This window comes from Poecilia formosa, unplaced genomic scaffold, assembly GCF_000485575.1.
Source record: "Poecilia formosa unplaced genomic scaffold, Poecilia_formosa-5.1.2 Scaffold53, whole genome shotgun sequence".
Taxonomy (NCBI): domain Eukaryota; kingdom Metazoa; phylum Chordata; class Actinopteri; order Cyprinodontiformes; family Poeciliidae; genus Poecilia; species Poecilia formosa.
Genome location: NW_006799992.1, coordinates 1,596,058 through 1,613,462, shown reverse-complemented (window position 1 = coordinate 1,613,462; position 17,405 = coordinate 1,596,058). Strand labels below are relative to the sequence as shown.

At 38.2% G+C, this 17,405-nt stretch overlaps 3 protein-coding genes across 6 annotated transcripts in view; 1 reads left to right on the top strand and 2 right to left on the bottom strand.

Annotated features, from left to right (window-relative positions):
• The window catches only part of snx17 (sorting nexin 17), a 21,532-nt gene extending 15,830 nt beyond the window's left edge, over nucleotides 1–5,702 (bottom strand). The window contains exons 1-2 of the mRNA XM_007552924.2: nucleotides 4,900–5,702; nucleotides 360–434 (exon numbers count right to left, since the gene is read on the bottom strand). Of these exons, the coding sequence (XP_007552986.1) occupies nucleotides 360–434; nucleotides 4,900–4,959 (135 nt within the window). The 5' untranslated portion in view covers nucleotides 4,960–5,702. The remainder of the gene's footprint in view (nucleotides 1–359; nucleotides 435–4,899) is intronic.
• Nucleotides 5,703–6,982: 1,280 nt separating this feature from the next.
• On the top strand, nucleotides 6,983–10,442 carry atraid (all-trans retinoic acid-induced differentiation factor). The gene is made up of 7 exons (XM_007552920.2): nucleotides 6,983–7,101; nucleotides 7,255–7,388; nucleotides 7,633–7,701; nucleotides 8,215–8,286; nucleotides 8,379–8,500; nucleotides 8,589–8,689; nucleotides 8,787–10,442. The coding sequence occupies exons 1-7, from the start codon at nucleotides 7,009–7,011 to the stop codon at nucleotides 8,889–8,891; spliced, it is 696 nt and encodes a 231-aa protein (XP_007552982.1). The 5' UTR covers nucleotides 6,983–7,008; the 3' UTR covers nucleotides 8,892–10,442.
• A 1,622-nt stretch (nucleotides 10,443–12,064) lies between these two features.
• Nucleotides 12,065–16,507, bottom strand: eif2b4 (eukaryotic translation initiation factor 2B, subunit 4 delta). 4 transcript variants are annotated; one of them, XM_016671869.1, is made up of 14 exons: nucleotides 16,419–16,507; nucleotides 15,936–15,973; nucleotides 15,663–15,843; nucleotides 15,356–15,565; nucleotides 15,147–15,229; nucleotides 14,899–14,925; nucleotides 14,502–14,593; nucleotides 14,272–14,386; nucleotides 13,806–13,882; nucleotides 13,579–13,681; nucleotides 13,083–13,210; nucleotides 12,683–12,860; nucleotides 12,419–12,599; nucleotides 12,065–12,351 (listed from the first exon to the last, which is right to left on the bottom strand). In XM_016671869.1, exons 1-14 carry the CDS (start codon nucleotides 16,438–16,440, stop codon nucleotides 12,152–12,154), a joined length of 1,635 nt encoding a protein of 544 aa, XP_016527355.1. In that variant the 5' UTR covers nucleotides 16,441–16,507; the 3' UTR covers nucleotides 12,065–12,151. The 4 variants fall into 4 exon arrangements, with proteins under 4 accessions (XP_016527355.1, XP_016527354.1, XP_007552981.1 ...); XM_016671868.1 differs by having other exon boundaries at nucleotides 16,343–16,420; XM_007552919.2 differs by lacking the exon at nucleotides 14,899–14,925 and having other exon boundaries at nucleotides 16,419–16,506.
• Between the last annotated feature and the right edge of the window lie 898 nt (nucleotides 16,508–17,405).

Sequence of the window (17,405 nt, the reverse complement as noted above, 5' to 3'; positions counted from 1 at the left end):
CTCCTGAAGACAATTCGCAGCCAGAAAGACGTTTTCCTGCATAATAATTTCTAACTAATCCACTCAGGAAAAAAAACAGCTCCCCCACCCTGCCCCCCCAAGATTAGGTTCCTTTTTTCAGCAGGTGACATGTAACTAAGGCCAAGCACATTCCTTCCACATCCCCTCCATAATTCTGCCACTGAACAGGCAAGAGCTTTCAAAATGGGACGAGGAAAAAACAAAAGCACAAAGCTTTAAACCAGATTTAGAGCGAGAATACAGCATAAAGAAGCAGGAAAGGTCACAGAGTATGATGGCATTTACGCTGCCTATGTGCCACCCAGGAGGAGGGTGCGTTGTGACAGCAGGAGCCTCACCTGTTCATGGAGGCCGAGGAGTTGGCTGTAGCGTACCCGACAGTGCAGCACGCCGTTGACATGGATGTTGTAGGCCTACAGGTGGAAGCGCAGATCCAAAATGAAAAGAAGGAAAAAAAAAAAAAAGATTAAAACGGAAGAAAGGTTGAGTGAATGATCTCCTAAAAAGCTTTAGAAAAAAAAAGATGAAACGGTAAATGAAGCATAAAGAAATTTTTCTAAAATGAAACCGTTCAAATCTTCCATCATAAAGCTAAAATGTTTCTTCAAATGAGATGCCAGAGATAACAACGTCCTGCTCTGCATTCATGGAGCTCAGGCAATTATTTCCTCAAGGTTATCTTACTGAAAAAATCTCATTCAGGTCTGCGTCTACTGCATGTTTTTTTTTTTTTTTTTTTTTTTGGCAAAGCGCTGAAAAATGTTTCTGCCAAGGAAAACAACATGGTAATCAAGTCACAACTAGCAAGAATGTGTTCAGGAACTAGACAACATCCTACCCCTTATTTTCACCTCTCTCCAACATCTGGCTTGGTATATTGACATAAATGCACTTTACAAAGTTGTAAAAAAAAGATAACAAAAAAAAAACTTTGGTTTTCATTTTTTATATATATATTTTAAATGTTTTCTTTGACAGCAAAGTGTAACCAAAGTTAAATTTCTTGTTTGGGTGGACAAACTGAGTTTTCTCACCCCTGTTTTTTTATTGGACCAACAAATTAGGGTAAGCATAAAAAAACAATTCAAAATATCAAACCAGAGGGAAGCACATTTCTTTCCGTCTTCCAATAAGCAGGTGTAGCAACGGAAATACTAAATTACTTGCTTTGGCAGAAGTCCTCATTGAAACCCCTTCCACAAATCCAACTCCCGGAAAAGATGATCACTCTCAAAAAGCAAAACAATTCTTAGAAATATCAGCCGCGCCCACAGAAGTTACACCAACAGCAAACTGAGGATTTATCCTCTTTGGAGGTGAAGAGGCTAACTCTTTCCTTTCCTGTTGTGTCTTAATATCAACAGTGGCTTAATAAATGCAGCTTCTTAATGAGATGGCGCAGGTACATTTGCATCCAGTTATTTTTTTTTATTTTACATTAAAACATTGAATCCACTGAAAGCCACGGATACAAACCAATAGTTGCTTCCATCTACAAACCTAGCTGCTTAGGGAATTTGAAGGGGTTTAAAAAAACAAATGGACACAGTATCAAGGCAGGAAGGAAGAATGATCCTGCATTTTTTGTGTACAATAAGCACTTTGGGTAGATTCAATGGGCTGCATGTTTTTCCTTGCACAGAAAACCCAATTTTGTTTTTTAACTCCAATCCTAAAATCATCTGTATAGCTTGACTTTCTGACTTTAGGCCAAAGAGATCTTCACCTTGTAATCCTCTTCCTTTGATTTATTAAAAGCTACTGAGGCTTCAGAAATAAATGCTTTGAAAAACCCGGAAAATTAAAAAAATAATAATAATTAAAAAAAATGTGTGAGCAACATTAAAATAGTTTTAAAAGATTTAAATTAAATGATTCAAAATTTCACTGAGCGAAGATGATACCTAGATGAAATTTCTCCCCATTATTTGGATTTCTCTGCAACTGAAAAACGGTGTGTTTTTTTTTTTTTTTTTTTGCAAATCCAAACCTGAACCTTTAGCGTTCTACAAAGCTTTGTAGAAGCTACGTGCAGATTATGCGAATCCTCTGTGACACATTTTGCCTGTGGCAGCTTTAAATGAACAATGCTGTCAACACACCGTACAGTAGCACTTAAGTTTACTTTTTACACATCGACATGCTTTTTAGGACACTAGCTGTAAAAGCACTAGCTGTAAAAGCCACATGAACAAGGAAAACAAAGGGCACCAGAAAAAACAAAAACAGGAAGTGTGAACAAGTGGTCAGTGCAGAGAAGCAGACATAAAAAAAAAAAAAAAGTTTGCCTTTTTAGTCTACAAAGCTTAGTGCAAGGTCTGCATATTTTGTGCCCAACTAGTTCCAATGTGCACAGCACATCTTTTAATATTACAATCAAGCAAAGTCCTTTCCTGAAGGCTGGTCACAAGAAGGCCACAATGACAGTCAGCGGGAGCTGAACTGCAAATTTTTCCACTGCTGGGCAAGCAGAAATTGCACTGAGTAAGGTAAATACAATACAGGAATGACAACACAAAAGGTTCAAAGTGGAAATGTGCAACAGTTTCTATTTGGAGAACAAAATCCAAGGAGAAATGCTTGACATTAGATTGAATCCTTTGAAAAAAAAAAAAAAAAAAAAACAAGCATAAATTACTGCTCGTCTTCAGCCACCACAAAGGCAGTGATTGTCAATATGAATAAGCTCACTCCGAAAATCTTGTCTTCTCTCTGGATCACATGGAGTCAAGATGAGAGAGGTCTTAAGCTGCAGGTGTTTGACACTTGAAGCAGCCAGCATAAGACCGTGAACAGCAGTCAACTGCCGCAGCCGGCATTTTTAAACCACCTGGAAAGCATAAATAAGTCTGAGAAACCACGCGTCGTGAAAGCTATTCAGCCTCATCATTCGGAATGCTGTCAAAGGTTTCTGAATGAATACTGCTGAGATGTCTTCGAAAAGGCCCAGAAACTGCCTGACATGAGCAGGACTGTTCACTTAGGAAAATGTTGGACCCACGCAGTGGGAGCAGATTCAGAAGTCAGTGTCAAAACAATACGACTCCCTGCATTGCTCAACCACAATGGACTGTTACAGTGCTTTTGAAAGAAAAGCTAGTTCTTTCAAATAGTTTTAGAAAAATAACCACTTAGATCTTTTCTTTTTTGTTTAAATAAAGAAAAAAACACACTGTTTCTGTTGAGTTATTTAGACTCCTTTGATTTGGCAAATCTATTAAGAGGCTAAATGAAAGCAATGCTGGCTGTGTTTTCTACTAAATAAGGATATGGACACCATGGTGGCAAACCCCAAATCTTCTCAAAGAACGGATGCTCTGTTGTGGGTAATGAAAGGAAACCAAAGGCAGCAAAACTAAACTATTTTTAGGTTGTTTAACAGGATAAAGTCACATTACTTGTACCCGGTGTTACAACCAGCGAGTCTACGTTTGCCACTCTCCCCCCCTCCGAAATCATTGGATTTGTGAGGCCATAACTGGCTGTGGCGTCTTATCAAAAGCAGCTTTTATTTGCTGGTTGGAGTTAGCGTAAAAAACCCTTGATCGTTATCGGGCTTAATTCTAGTTAGAACTTGTTTGGCACAACAAAATCTTGTTTAAATTACCCAAATATAAGGTCCCCCCCCCCACCAATAACTTGTCAGTTAATATCTTCAAGTACTTGTACATGGCAAAAATCCATTAACTGACTTTGGGGTCGGCATTTATTGTGTCGTTTATCATTTACCGTGATGAATTTCATGTCATGATAAGAATTTTGATTTTATTTATCATTGTCAAAATTTCAAATTAATGTTTTGGAAAAAAAATAAAAAACTGTCCATATTATCAGGATTGTTATTTTTACAATTTTCTCCACTGCTTGTTCAATGAGTGTATTAATAAATGCAAGACTATTAAACACAGTTACTGTGTGCTATTAGGACACCATAAATTAATCCCATCCATAAAATGGCCAAAATTACACATAGGCCAATATCAATAGGAGCACATGATAAGTAAACATCCTTTGAAAAAGGTGTGTCTCATTTGAACCGCATACATTTAATTTGGGGTGCTCCTGAGTGTTGAAGTAAGAGGGAAGAGAGATTTCTGATGCCTTCAAAAAAGCAAACTTTACCAGTTTATTGGATTACTTATAGATTTAAAAAAGGTCTTAAATATATTTTTGTACAAAACAAGTATACAAGTGAAGGAAATCCAAAACCATATCCAAGCAAAACCCCCAAAATGTCCATAACGGAGCAACTACACTCTTGCTACTGTCGATATCAACATCCATTCCTTAGAGAAGAAATGGAAAGAGTTGAATTTCGCTGAAATGTTGAAGGATGATGACTTTAAATGGGCTGTAAGCACAAGAAATCCCTAAAATCCCCCACAGCTCAAAGTGAAGAGTCTGGTAAATGACAACAAGAAACGTCTCACTAAAATAATTTCGACCAAAGAGGGAAAGATTAGCTATTGGGCATAGGGTATCCAAACGTTTTGGTTAGATATTAAACACCTTTTTATACATCTTGATTTACCATCATTTGCTTGATGAGTAAATTGTTACAATTAAGTCACTTTCTTTGCCAGAGATAAAACAACAATAATCAGTGATGGATTTGTGAACATTCAATAGAGGGTGTTCAATTTTTTTTGAAGACTATAAATAGTGTCTATAGTATGTTGAAGGCAACAAAGAAGTTCAAGACAGAAGAAAAATAAATATATGTTCCGTAAATGTTTAAAACGTTTACGGAACGTTTTAAACATTCCGTAAACGGAGTGTTTACGGAATGTTTGGTGCACTAACGTTAGCCGAGCTGTACCCAGCTGAAGTAAAGCATTAACAGCATAGTTGGCAAAGCAGGAAAAGTTAAATACTCACCACATAGCTTGAACCATTCTCACCCGAACGAACCTCCGTTTCGGGTATGGAAAAATGCATTTTAGCTCCAAACACACCCTGCAGTCAGTAGATAAGTCCTTAAACGCCTCCACTGGAGGCTGGGGTGGTAAGCAAGGCACCACAGCTTCCCAACAAAGTCTACTGCGGTGACTCTCTGAAGCCTACGAAGGAGGAGGCGGAGGCGGCTCTGACACAGTCCGTTCGCCGGTTCGGAGGTCCAGAGACGGCGGTACCAAACTAGGGACGAAAGCCTAGCATTTTACTGAGCGGACAGCTGCTCATGAATGCTCTAAACTTCTCCCACGTCAGTGTTAAACTTTTCTGTCTGCTGTTCACACAGCAGCCATGTTTGCAAGTGTTGGGTAATTACACCTTTACTGTGCGCATAAAAATGTCTCTTTCATCGCTACACGTTGTTGGTTAAGAAAAATAAAACCACCCACTTTTAAGAACTGAGCTTGAAGGCATTCGGGTATTTCGGTTCATTGGCACAAGCAGATGAAGTTTCTGGAGAAAAGGTGCAGTTGGTTCCTGCAGTCCCTCAAGCGTCGCACACACAGCGGCTGGTGAACCTTCCCAAATGTGCGACAGTACCGTTGGTTTTGACTCTCGTGGCTTTCAGAGCTCCTCCGTTTGCTAAATAAAATCTACAATGTTTATATACCGGAGAAATGTAGCAAGGGCCGCTGAAAAAGCAGATGTGATGCCTCTACAACCTAGCCACTCCGTCCACAGTCAAGGTATCCACTGATGGCCCATCAAGAGGCACTGCAACAATCTTTCTGGGCTAAACCATCCCACCCTGGTTTATAGGGGGGTTGCACGAGCGTCCAGATAGTACGTTAAAGTCGCCGCCATATTGTGAGTGACAGTTCTGTTCCACGTACAAAAAGACATGCAACAGTACAGTTCTGTTTCAGTAGTAATATGACTGTTCTGCTATCTTATCGCTGTCCAAGATCTTATTTTCCATATTATATACTATCTAAATAACTGAAAAAAATAAATAAATAAATATAACACAAATGATGATAGTACATTAGTTGTTCTGACAACTCATCTTCTGGACATCTCAGAAGTTCTTCCTGGAATCTGCTTTAGCTACTCTACAAGTTTAGTGGCCACTTAATACTGGCATAGATTTTTGCTAATGATACTAGTAGTGAATTACTATCAGCCTTCGACACTTTTGAATGTTTGGACACATTTTAATACAACAGTGCTAATATGGACAGACCCTGATTAATGTGCACAAAATGAAATTATTCTATAACTATACCTACAAACCACAGAGAACGTTGGCAGCCTGGTGGCTATGCATATTTCTAACACACTGTTATATGTTTGCACTCATATGTTTTGCAGATATAGTTAATACTTATTTCTCAATGACAACCATGAGTAGTACTAAAATTAATTTATATTTTTTGTGTATAAAATTATTAACATTTGACGAAGTGTATGACGATCTACGTCATGATTCCATGTTGCTGATTAAATAAAATCATATGGTAATGACAGCGTATGCGTATCTGACAGATATGGCCGTGAGTTCGTGCGACGGGTATGACGATCTGACAGAACACCTGTTACACCGGACTATTTCACGTTAGTCAACTTTTTGTTTGTGGCGTTTATAGAACAAAAAAATAAGGTGTGCATGGCTGTGTAATTGTGTAAGATTTATCATAGAATATTTTATTTATGTTTCAAGACGAAACATTTTAACCTCGAAATTTTGAGATTGTTTATACTCAAACAGAAGAATATTTATATATCATAAATATTTAATTGTCTATGGCAGGGGTGCCCAAAGTCGGTCCTCGAGGACAGGCATCCTGCATGTTTTAGTTCTCTTCCTAGTGGTAGTAACAACCTCCTCAGCAAGTCAATGTTCTCCTTAGACCTTCTAATGAGCCATCATTTGATGCAGGTGTGCTAAACCAGGGAGAGAATTAAAACACGCAGGTTGCCGGTGTTCTGTCACACACCGGCATCCTTATCGGTCCTCATCCGCATGCGTAATTACGACGATAAATTGCCAGCTTCCTGACACGTGACCACGTCATGTGACTTCAGTCAATAAAAATGAAAGCACTACTCAGCAGGTGTGAAGCTGTAGCTCTTGTTTTTATCGTTACGTTGTATTTTAACGCGAGTTATCAGCTGACTGGACTGGAGGTAAGACTGGTGTGTTCACCACTGGAATAATGTCGCAGTAAATCCTAATAAACCGGCTTGTTTTGGTTGGTGTATAGACCTTGTAGGGGTTGTCGGTTTCAGTTTGTTGTTTACTACTTTTTTTCTATCTGGTAACCTGATTTCAAATCGCAGGTATGTTCGCTCTGTGGTGGTACTGTCCAAAACAACACCTACGTGGATAATTTCTGCTCTTCATCCGCTGGACGGCTTGACAAGAGGTGCTGTTTAGCAAATGATAACTCAAGCGACCCTGAACGCATCATCGGGTATGACCGCAATATACTGCGCTCTAAGTGAATGTTGCAAACGATGTTTTCTTTTTTGGCCTTAAACCCACCCAAACTAGTGCAAAAAAATACAAACTTAAAAATAAAGGGGTAAAGAAAATAACTTTTTTATGTAGAATTTCATAATTCACCTGACATTATCAATGCGAATGTAAGGAAAACGTGGAATTTTAGAGTGAAGTTTTAGTAAAGTGTATTTTCATATCTTATTTTGATTTATCAGGTTGGATTTATCCAGTTGTTCACTGACTCAAGTGGAAGACCTTCCAGGAGCATCCACAGTGGTGGTGATGTAAGTACACTGCTGTATGGAGAAAAAAACATTCATACCCCTTGAAATTTTTTCACACTTGGACACATTTAAACATCTAACTTATGTTTTATATACCAACACAAAGGCATGAGGTAAAATAAAAATATTTGTAGAGGCAACGTTTGCAGCAGTTGGATGTTTTATAGCCCCTCCAATGGCTACAAAAGCATTTAGCAATGCCTTTGTAGAAATTAAGTAAAGCTTGATCAGACTGGTTGTTGAGAACTTTGAAAAAAATGCAATCAAAAATTAGACGCTTTTTTTTTTCTTCTTCTTCTTCTTGCATGTCAACATTTTGGAGCACTTTATGCTGTTGTACTAAACAAAACAAGTGTGAAGTTGTTCTGCACCAATTCTTGCAAATAATTATACATCAAGCAGAAATGTATTGACATTTTTCACATCTAATGTAAAAATTCTATGCTTATTCTTGGGTAGAACTAATGTTCTTAACATTTTTGTTCTTGATATAAGTTTTGCTTTTCTTTCCAGAGATCTCTCACTGAATCCCATTACCAACATCAGTAATGAGGTCTTCCAAGGATTTCTTGACCTAAACTTCTTGTAAGTGTCTTTGAAATGATCATTTTATCTGTCTAAAGTGGTTCTGGTATTTTTAAAGTCTTTTTCTTCAACACATATCAATGTGTCTTCAGGATTTTACCAGAGGACATAGCTTGTCCAGGTGGGAATGCTTCATGGCAACAGATCGAAGTCAAACAAGGGAACCAGCTTTGTAAGGACCAGAAAAACATGTGCAACCAGACAGGACAGATGTGTAGGTCAACGTTCAGCAGATATTTGTTACAAAACATATTTGTTTTGCAATGTGTGATGTTTGTTTTGCATTTATTGGGAATCTATAGCTATGAATTGTCCAGAAAACTCCCTTTGCGGCCCCTATGGTCCTGGCTCCTTTGAGTGTCGCTGTGATGAAAATTACCATGGATACAAGTGTCTTCGGCAGGTGGGTACTTGGTGACTTTTTTGTTTTGTTTGGTTGTTATTACTAAATTAACATAAGTGCAAAAACCTTTTAAACACATTTTTAAACTTGCTTACAGGCAGAATTCCCAGTTCTGAAAGTTTTCGGGCCTCTTGCAGCGTCCACAGTTGTCATCTCCTTCCTGTTGTGGATTACCCAGAGACGCAAAGCCAAATCACTCTGAGTGTGAGCTGCTTTTTAATCTGACAAGAAACTGACTCCTGAAAGGGATAATAATGCTGACAAAGCCCAGTGTGGCACCACACTCTGGTGTGAATATTTTATAAATGTTACTGTATTTTATTTTGGGGAGAGAAAAAAAAACTGGCATTTTTATTCTAATTAATGTGATAGAATTTTTAGATAACACACATTTTAAATATGACCTAATTTTTTGACACGATTACCACTGGTGTTGCGTTTGTTTTTTTTTGTTTTTTTTGCAGAATCTGCTTAAGACTCTGCATTGTTTTTAAGTTATGTACTTAAAAAATGCAGATAACAGTGAACACTGAATTCTGTCAAACAAGTGCTAAATGTGTGTGAATTTACACCAGAAATAATGTTTTGCATGTTTTAGAAAAAGTTGAGCAACAACTCATTGCATGCTGACTGTGTGGTTTACAAGTTTTTTTTCTTTTTTGGGGGTGGTTAGCGGTGATGCCAAGAAGGGGCTGGTAGAGGGCAGCGGGTTAGCTGTGTTAAATTTAAACCAAAACTGCAAGTTTAGTTGCACTTTAATGATGATTTTAACCTCTTTAATTCAAAAGTGTTGGTGTTTAAATGTACTCAGGATGAAAAATTTGTTGTAGTAAATATTTCCCTTTGTTTGTGTCCTGCCTTGGCAGCTTTGACCAACCGGTTGGTGGGTCTGGCTGCCCAGCAGTGTCATGGTGGATTTGTTGTACAAACTTTGGAGATTTAATATTCCTGCTGTTGTATAATTGCCTTTTGTTTTTTGGCTAACTGACAACTATTCAAGGGTCCAACATGGTCAGACTGAAGTCGAACTGTCGATGCGCGGTCACAAGGTTGCAGGATGTTTGTTTTTGTAAATGCTGTTCAAAGTCCACAAGAGTTTGAACAGAGTTCCTGTGAAACCCTTCCTGCTACAGAACAGGTCATGGTGTTTTGTCATGTGTGGCTTACAACAGTGAAGTAAACACAGAGGTCATAGCAAAGAGGAACAACTATTATGATTTCAGAGGTGGAGGAAATGATGCTTGACTAGCTGCAATGACTCAATTTTACTTGTTAGAAGCCAAAAAAAAGAACAAAAGGCCTCAGTGGGACATTTGATATCTGCAATGGACCAGAACCAAAGTTTAGTGTTGTGTCCAACAGTATGTACTTCCTCACGGCTTGGGACAATTCCTCTTTAAAGCTATCCATTTTGCTCTCTGGCTAAAAAAACGGCTTCTGAAAGTTGAGTAGTTGGGGATTGTCACAAACGCACCCACACCCAATTCAGACTTGACACACAATAGTTTTGCACACAGAGAGGGTTGAAAAGTTCACCAGGGAGGTTGTGATGAGAAGGGATGGACAACATGAGGCTGAGAACAAAGTGACGGTGACAATTTCGACTCAACCACGTAGGGCCCTCAACCGTTTCTTTCATGAGTTTTTCAATCTTGTCTTGAAATGCACTCCACGATCTGGATGTGCCTTTTCTATTGCATCTCTATTTATCTTGTTTAAAGTTCAGGGTTTTAATAAAGATTTTACAATAGTTTTATTTTCCTCTTTTTGAGAGATTTTACTGCTTTAATGTTAGATCTTGTCAGAAGTTTCCACTGAAACATTATTTCCAGTGAAATATTACCCAGGTTTTCAAGATTTTTTTTTTCTGGAAAATTATAATGAAATGAAGTTTCTGCAAAGCATCAAAAGTTTGATAGTAAAGATCTTTAAAGCCTCACTTTTCCTTTGTGAAATGGTGCTACATTGTGCTGAAAATAAACTGATTTTGCTCCTGCATAACTCATTGCAGCATTTATTTTTGTAGAACAGTCCTTTTTTTTTTTTTTTTTTTTTGGTATCCCAACCAGGGAAAATATTTTTTAAAGAAAATAAAAGTCCTCTGTCAAATTCTGCAACATCTTGTAGGATGTCAGTCTTTATTTTTCTTGAAACGACTTCTTTCCAACATGCATACTATTAAGCCATCAACCAAAGGTATCTGCCTCATGCAGAAACACTGGTCTCATGCTCAGAGGTAGGTAGTAGCTAATTACAATTACTTACAATAACTATGGAAGAAAATTACTTGCAGTAAAATTTCTGCATAACCTACCCACTGTAATTTTACTGTGCACAAGTTTTGTTCTAATGCCATTTTCTATCCACTGAGCCTGCTGTGACATATGGAAGTACTTTACCTTGTACTACCAATTAGTAATGCAAACATACTGCAAGTATAAATTTTAGTTTTTTATGAAAGAAAAGTATTTGGAAAAATTTCTTCTACGTAAATATTCGTATAATTTTGTCCTTAAAACAGCAGTATTTCTGCATAATCTTTACATTTTTGTCTTAAGTTTTAAAATAAGTCAAATGATCTGATCAGTTATTCTGATCTGGTATTTGAGCAGCCTTCTATATTAAATATTACTCTTGCATATTTCCTTCAACTTCTACTTTTCCATTGAGTTGAAGTACTGTAACTCCTTGAGTACAATTTTTTTTTTTCACCCACATCTGTGCATGCTTCACTCTTAAGATCTGCACTGGTGGCAAGTTAATATCTTAGTTGGTTCTCTTTAAGGGACAGTGCCCAGTACTCGCTGGACTTTTTCTAGAAACCTAAATATTTCTTTGCATCAAGTTCTTGATTTGATAACTGTGTGGTTTCTATGCACCAATCTGCCCATTGGATATAAAGCAATGGTGACGCAAATAAAGTGATCATTGTCTGTTAAAGAGCAATTGTGAAAGCACCACTCCTTTGCAATCAGGAATCATGACCATGTAGGAATAATGTGCTTCTTCCAAGCGCCTGAGGATCATGTGTTGACTGTGAGGATAAACTACCTTTGTGCTTGTTTAAAAGACCATGAATGTGGTTTTATAATAAACCACATTCATGGAGCAATAACATTCCTTTCAGAGGCCCGAGTTTCAGTTTCAAATACAAAACCTTTAATGGTTAGCTTTTCACACCCACAGATGACCTCCCTAGTGTGATTTATTAATATCTAACAACTCTCCTTTTTAAAAGACCCAGAAAAAAAAAAAAAAAAAAAAAAAGACACAAATAAAGTACCTTGGTATCAGGCATGGGTCGGTTTCCGAGCTTCTCAGAAATTACAGCTTCAAAAAAAAAAAAAAAAAAAAAAAAAACGCAAAGGAAACTCATTTAAAAGTTTATGCCATTTCAGATATACATTTATTGCATGCTAAAAGCACGACCTTGCGCGTCAGACAAGCCGATATGGAGGGTGCTCACTGATCGACATTTTTGACCCGCAGCACCACGGGGACCGAAGTGCACGGGATCATTCCCAGTTCCGTGATGACCAGGTCCACGAAGTCAGGAGGCGTCACATCGTAGACGAGGTTCAGCAGACCCAGGGAGGGCTCCTGCTGCCAGTTCTCCAGCTGGGTCTGCCCATTACGCGTCACGATGAGGTCGTCAGGGTCATCTGGAAAGGACCAATGAGGATCAGCCGACAAACATCGACACGTTAGAAACAGAATGTGTTTACATACCCAGTTCATTGGATACAAATGAGTCCGTCTGCACCCTCTCACAGAACTTGTAGGTCTCGCAACAAACCAGCACAGGCACGTTAAAGGCTTTGGCCACCAGAGCTATTTGTGAAGTTCCCACTCGAGACATGACGTAACCATTAGCCAAGAGGGCGTGAGCTCCGAGGAACACCTTCGATACCTAAAACAACAACAAAAAAAAGTGCTTATAGCTAAACTTTTTAGCAACTCTCTGATCAACAGATGACGCCAATTTCTGATTACCTCTGGAAGAATGTAGGACACAGCTGAGATAAGGACATATGTGCAACTGATGCCTCTCTGTACCAGACGCCTCAGAGCCTCCCGGCCCTCAAGCCGAGGCCTGCTGTCTACAACTATGACGCGAAACTTCCTGTTTTTCTCCAAGGCCTCACAGAGGATGTGGTTGACCAGAGAAGAGCTGACCGAAGCAAATATAAAAATTTAGACTTTGTGACGTCAGAGTTAAATATGGAAAGAAAGGGAGAAGGGAAGGTGAAAAAGGAAGAGAACATGTCTAAATATAAAAAAAAATGGGAAAATCCATTATTGCTCTAACGAATACAACAAATCACAGCTTAGTAACAAGAAATATACAATGTAGAGTTAATGGAAAGAACTTGCCCAGATTTCTGAGCCTTACCATCCATAAATGAGGATGACGTCTCCATCACTGATCTTTTCTATGGAGGACTCTGCTATAGCTGTAGCCGCAAGAATGATCTTTTCTTTGATGTACCACTCGATGCATTTGAGCAGTTTCTGTTTTGCCTGAAATAGAAAAGAGTGCTTCATTGCAAGTCAAAATTACATTTATGTTAGTCGGACCCAACAGCTTTCCATTCACTTTATCTTAGCCAGAGTAATTATTGTGACAGATTCATTGGCTATAGCTGTACTAGTGAAAATCACATCTTTAATTTTTGCAACCCGAGTCTCTGTCAGCGGTTAAAGAAGCTCTAATGTGGACATAATAACCTTGTATTAAGCCTAAAGAAAAAAAAAAATACAAAAAATAGAAACAGTGGGTTTAGTAGTGATGTGGCTGTGATATGCAATTTTTTTAAAGGTTCAATATGCTTGAAAAAAATTAAGTGGAGGGGCCTTTTAAAAACAAGCAAAAAACTCAAAACACAAACCTCTTCTTCCTTGCATTGACTGGGAATATTGGAGATTTCTTTTTTGACATATTTGATGGCGTTGCCCATGCTGGCTGACAGAGGGCGACACTGGTTCAAAAAACTGGAAGAAAACAAAAGGCAAATACTACATTTTAAACAACAACAACAACAAAAAATATACAAATGTACTAATCGTTCAGGTTGGGCAAAAGGTTACAAAGATACTCATTAATAATTTTTAATACCTAATATAAGGTTTCAGTCTGTTGACCAAGTCTCTAGACAGCTCCTCATTTGGAGGTGTAGTGTAGTCCCTTATTACCTGCAGAAGAAGAAGAAGAAAAAAAAAACAGTTTCAAAATCAAGCTTATTTTAAATTTGTTCACAGCAAATTGTAGAAATTTCCATTAAATTTTGAGCACATGGAATGGCATAGCTCTACTACTCTGCTTCAGTTATACAACCCACAATCCTGTGCAACATCACTATGACTGTTGCATGCCCAAGCAAATACCACATGGCAAAACCAATCCCAAAACACTAACTGCAACAAGATGGAAATAAACATCGGCTGTTAACATAATCAATCAGCCTCGTTTTATTTAAGAGACCGATACGTTAAATGGGAAGACTAACATCAGCCAATACCAATATTAAGGAGGATACACTGTGCATCCCTAGGTAGAAGTCTAGTAGTTTTTGGATCAGCACCTGTCTGAAGGCATGCAGCAGGGCAACAGAGCGAGCATTGGACCCAGCCACAATGCCCTGGGAGTACTGGAGGCCCAGTCGCACAATAGCAGGATGAATCACCGTTGAAGGAATGCTGCAAACAGTAAAAACACAAATGCTGAAGGTGGTTGGAGCAGATTAGGAAGAGTTTTTGAGAGCAAAACTAAAACTTTTCGTAGCGAAGATAAACAAGCAACTGCTGAGCTCACCTGAGTTGCTGTGTTAGGGGAGCTTTGCGACTGTACTGGTGCAGATGAGAAAACAAGCTGACTTTGTAACCATAGTCTAAGCGCAGTGGGATCTGAAACCAAGAGATCAAAAAAAAAAAAAAGAAAAAAGAAAAGGAATTACTCCTAAAATTAAATTTACAGACACTAAAAATGCCAAATGAAACATGATTTTTCTATTGCTCTCCAAATACAATTACACATGCAAAACTGATTTTGCAGGATTTTGCAAGAAACTCAGAGCTTTAAGCGAGCAGCAACACAACAACACAGCAAAACAAAAGAAATGCAAATCTAAATAGCCACAAATACTACAAAAATATATATGTTAATTGTCAACGGCAAACATTTTAAAGACTCTAAACTCGACGGCTTATACCTTTTTAGCAGAATTTTGCCCTGGTGTCTGGAAAACAATGTTAATACCATGACATGCAGTTCTAACTTTCAGTGACTGCTTTAGACCTACATTTTGTCTGGTGATAGCCACAAGTTGCAATGCATTTTATCCAGATTTCGAGTTTGTATTTGGAACATAATTGAGAAAATCTCAAGGGGTATGAATACTCTGACAAGGCGCTGCTCTTCAATTTTTAAACAAATTTATAACATGGAAATCAATCGTACCTGTTGCCTTTCCAGCTTCTTGGCCAATTTCTTTAACACGTCTGGATTATCCACTTGAATGTGTTCTGGCAGCCTTTTTACCACTGAAAACATAGAGAGATCTTTTTTTACTCGTGTTGCCATGATACTTAAGTTAAAGCTGTTTCATCACTTTGACTGAAGTGATAAATAGTGGTAACACTTTTGAGGTTGTGACTATGAAATGCTACCTGGCTGCAGCTCATTCGTGGCTGCTTTTGATTTGCTCACAGCACCTTGTGGTCCCGGATCTCCTTTCTTGCTCTGTTTGCTGGCCCTCTCGGCCTCTTGCCGAGCTCTCCGTTCGGCTTTCAGTTCAGCTTTACTCTTAGCAGGCTTATCTGCTGGGGTGGGACCCTCTGAGGCAGGCACGGAAACTGGAGCAGGCACTGCTGAAGGAGCTTGAATAAGCAGAAGCATATTGTAGAATAAAAAGTTAACTACAGCGACCGCTTAGGGCTTATGGTTCACAGACAAACATCCCAGAAGTCATTTTACCTTTCTGAGCTGTGGATTGCGTTGAAGGCTGTGGTGCTGAAGCAGGTGAACTGTCACCCCTAGTTTCTTTACCACTCTCCTGTATAGCCTTGTCATCCTTTTTCTCTTTGCTTTTCTTCTGTTGTTTCTTCTCCTTCCTCAGCCGCTGCTTCTCCTCTTTGGTCAGCTCTTTGCCTTCACTCTGTTTGAACATTTAAAGATGATCATGTCACGACTGCTACTCACTCACGCCAGACTGTAGTAACAGGTTGCAAGTGTCCAAAATAAACTGACCTTTGCACGTTCAATGTCACCTTTCTTCTCATTTCCATCTGCAAGAATAGTGAAGATTGTAACATCATGGTGTTCGTGACGCTAGAATGAGCCGGATGAGCCTCTTTCAAGCCATACGATGGACTTATAATACTTTGATTTCATAACTTTACAGTGAGCTAACGTCAGCTACAAAAGAGATTCTCGTACATAATATCGACACCGTATCGACAGCTAAAAATTCAAAAACATAGCAATGATAACCAAGAAAATACAACTCCAAAAATGATGCAACATCGCTACGTCTGCTGTTAAACTACACTGTCCATGCTAACGTTAGCAGGACTCGCATCTGAAATAATAAACCCGTTAGAACAGAGGAAACTTAACCTCCTCGAAACTAGAACAATAGCTGCGTTTTTACTCACGTAACAAATGGTTTAAAGAAAGAAAAACAGCTGCAAAGTGATAAAAAGCGCAGCTGTTACACATTCCCAAGCTCACCTGTCACTCCACTGTCAGCCATCTTTACGATACGGCTTCACTTCCTCTGCTGCTGCAGCAACATCTGTGTTCTGCCCACAGCGCCATCTTCTGGAGGCAAAAGTGTTCAGCTGTAATTTCACAGTAATTGTCTTATTTGCTTATTTTCATTAATTGCGTCACATTACTTTACAAATTTTCTCTGCAGTTCGATTAAAAGTAAGCCTCGGTCACAAATTTCATGACAAAACCAAAAGTAAAGACATTTTCTATATAAAAGACACAAAGGAAAATAAACCAATTTTAATAAGTAAGAAAAAGAAAAAGTAAATGAGAAGCAAGAAAATATTAGGAGAAAATAAAAAGAGAGAAAAAAATACGTTGCTATTTTCCATCAATCTCACATCTACATAAAGCATTCACCCAAATCCCTGCAGTTCTAGCAGATCATACATCGTAAGTGTCCCTTTTTGCAATCACAATTTAATTTCCTGGATTAAAAGCTAAAAAACAAAACAAAACAAGTGTCTATTGATGGTTATACAGTTCCACGTTGAAATTACACATCAGAATCAGCTTTATTACTCATGATTGTGTTCATAAATAAGGAACTTGATTTCAATTTTCAAGCACTCACATAACATATGAACTTTATAGAAAACAAAATAAGGCTAAATGAAGACATATGTGCACACAATTTTGATTTTATAAGAAAGAAAAAGCAAAGGACTACTGTGCAATTAGCTAAAAATAGAATTTCACAGTTTTGGTTTTAATGAGTCCTGGCATCGTTTTCTCAGACTGGCTCAAAGAAAATCTTATTCTAAAATAACCAGCAGATGTATTTTCTTTAATTAAATGATTTTATTTTGGAAGAGTTAGCTTGATAAATACATGCCATGAATGATGGCTACTAAATGATGAATGATGCTGCAGTTAAGGAGGTCCTGAATTCAATTCTTGCTCTGTATGTCTATCTATCTATCTATCTATCTATCTATCTATCTA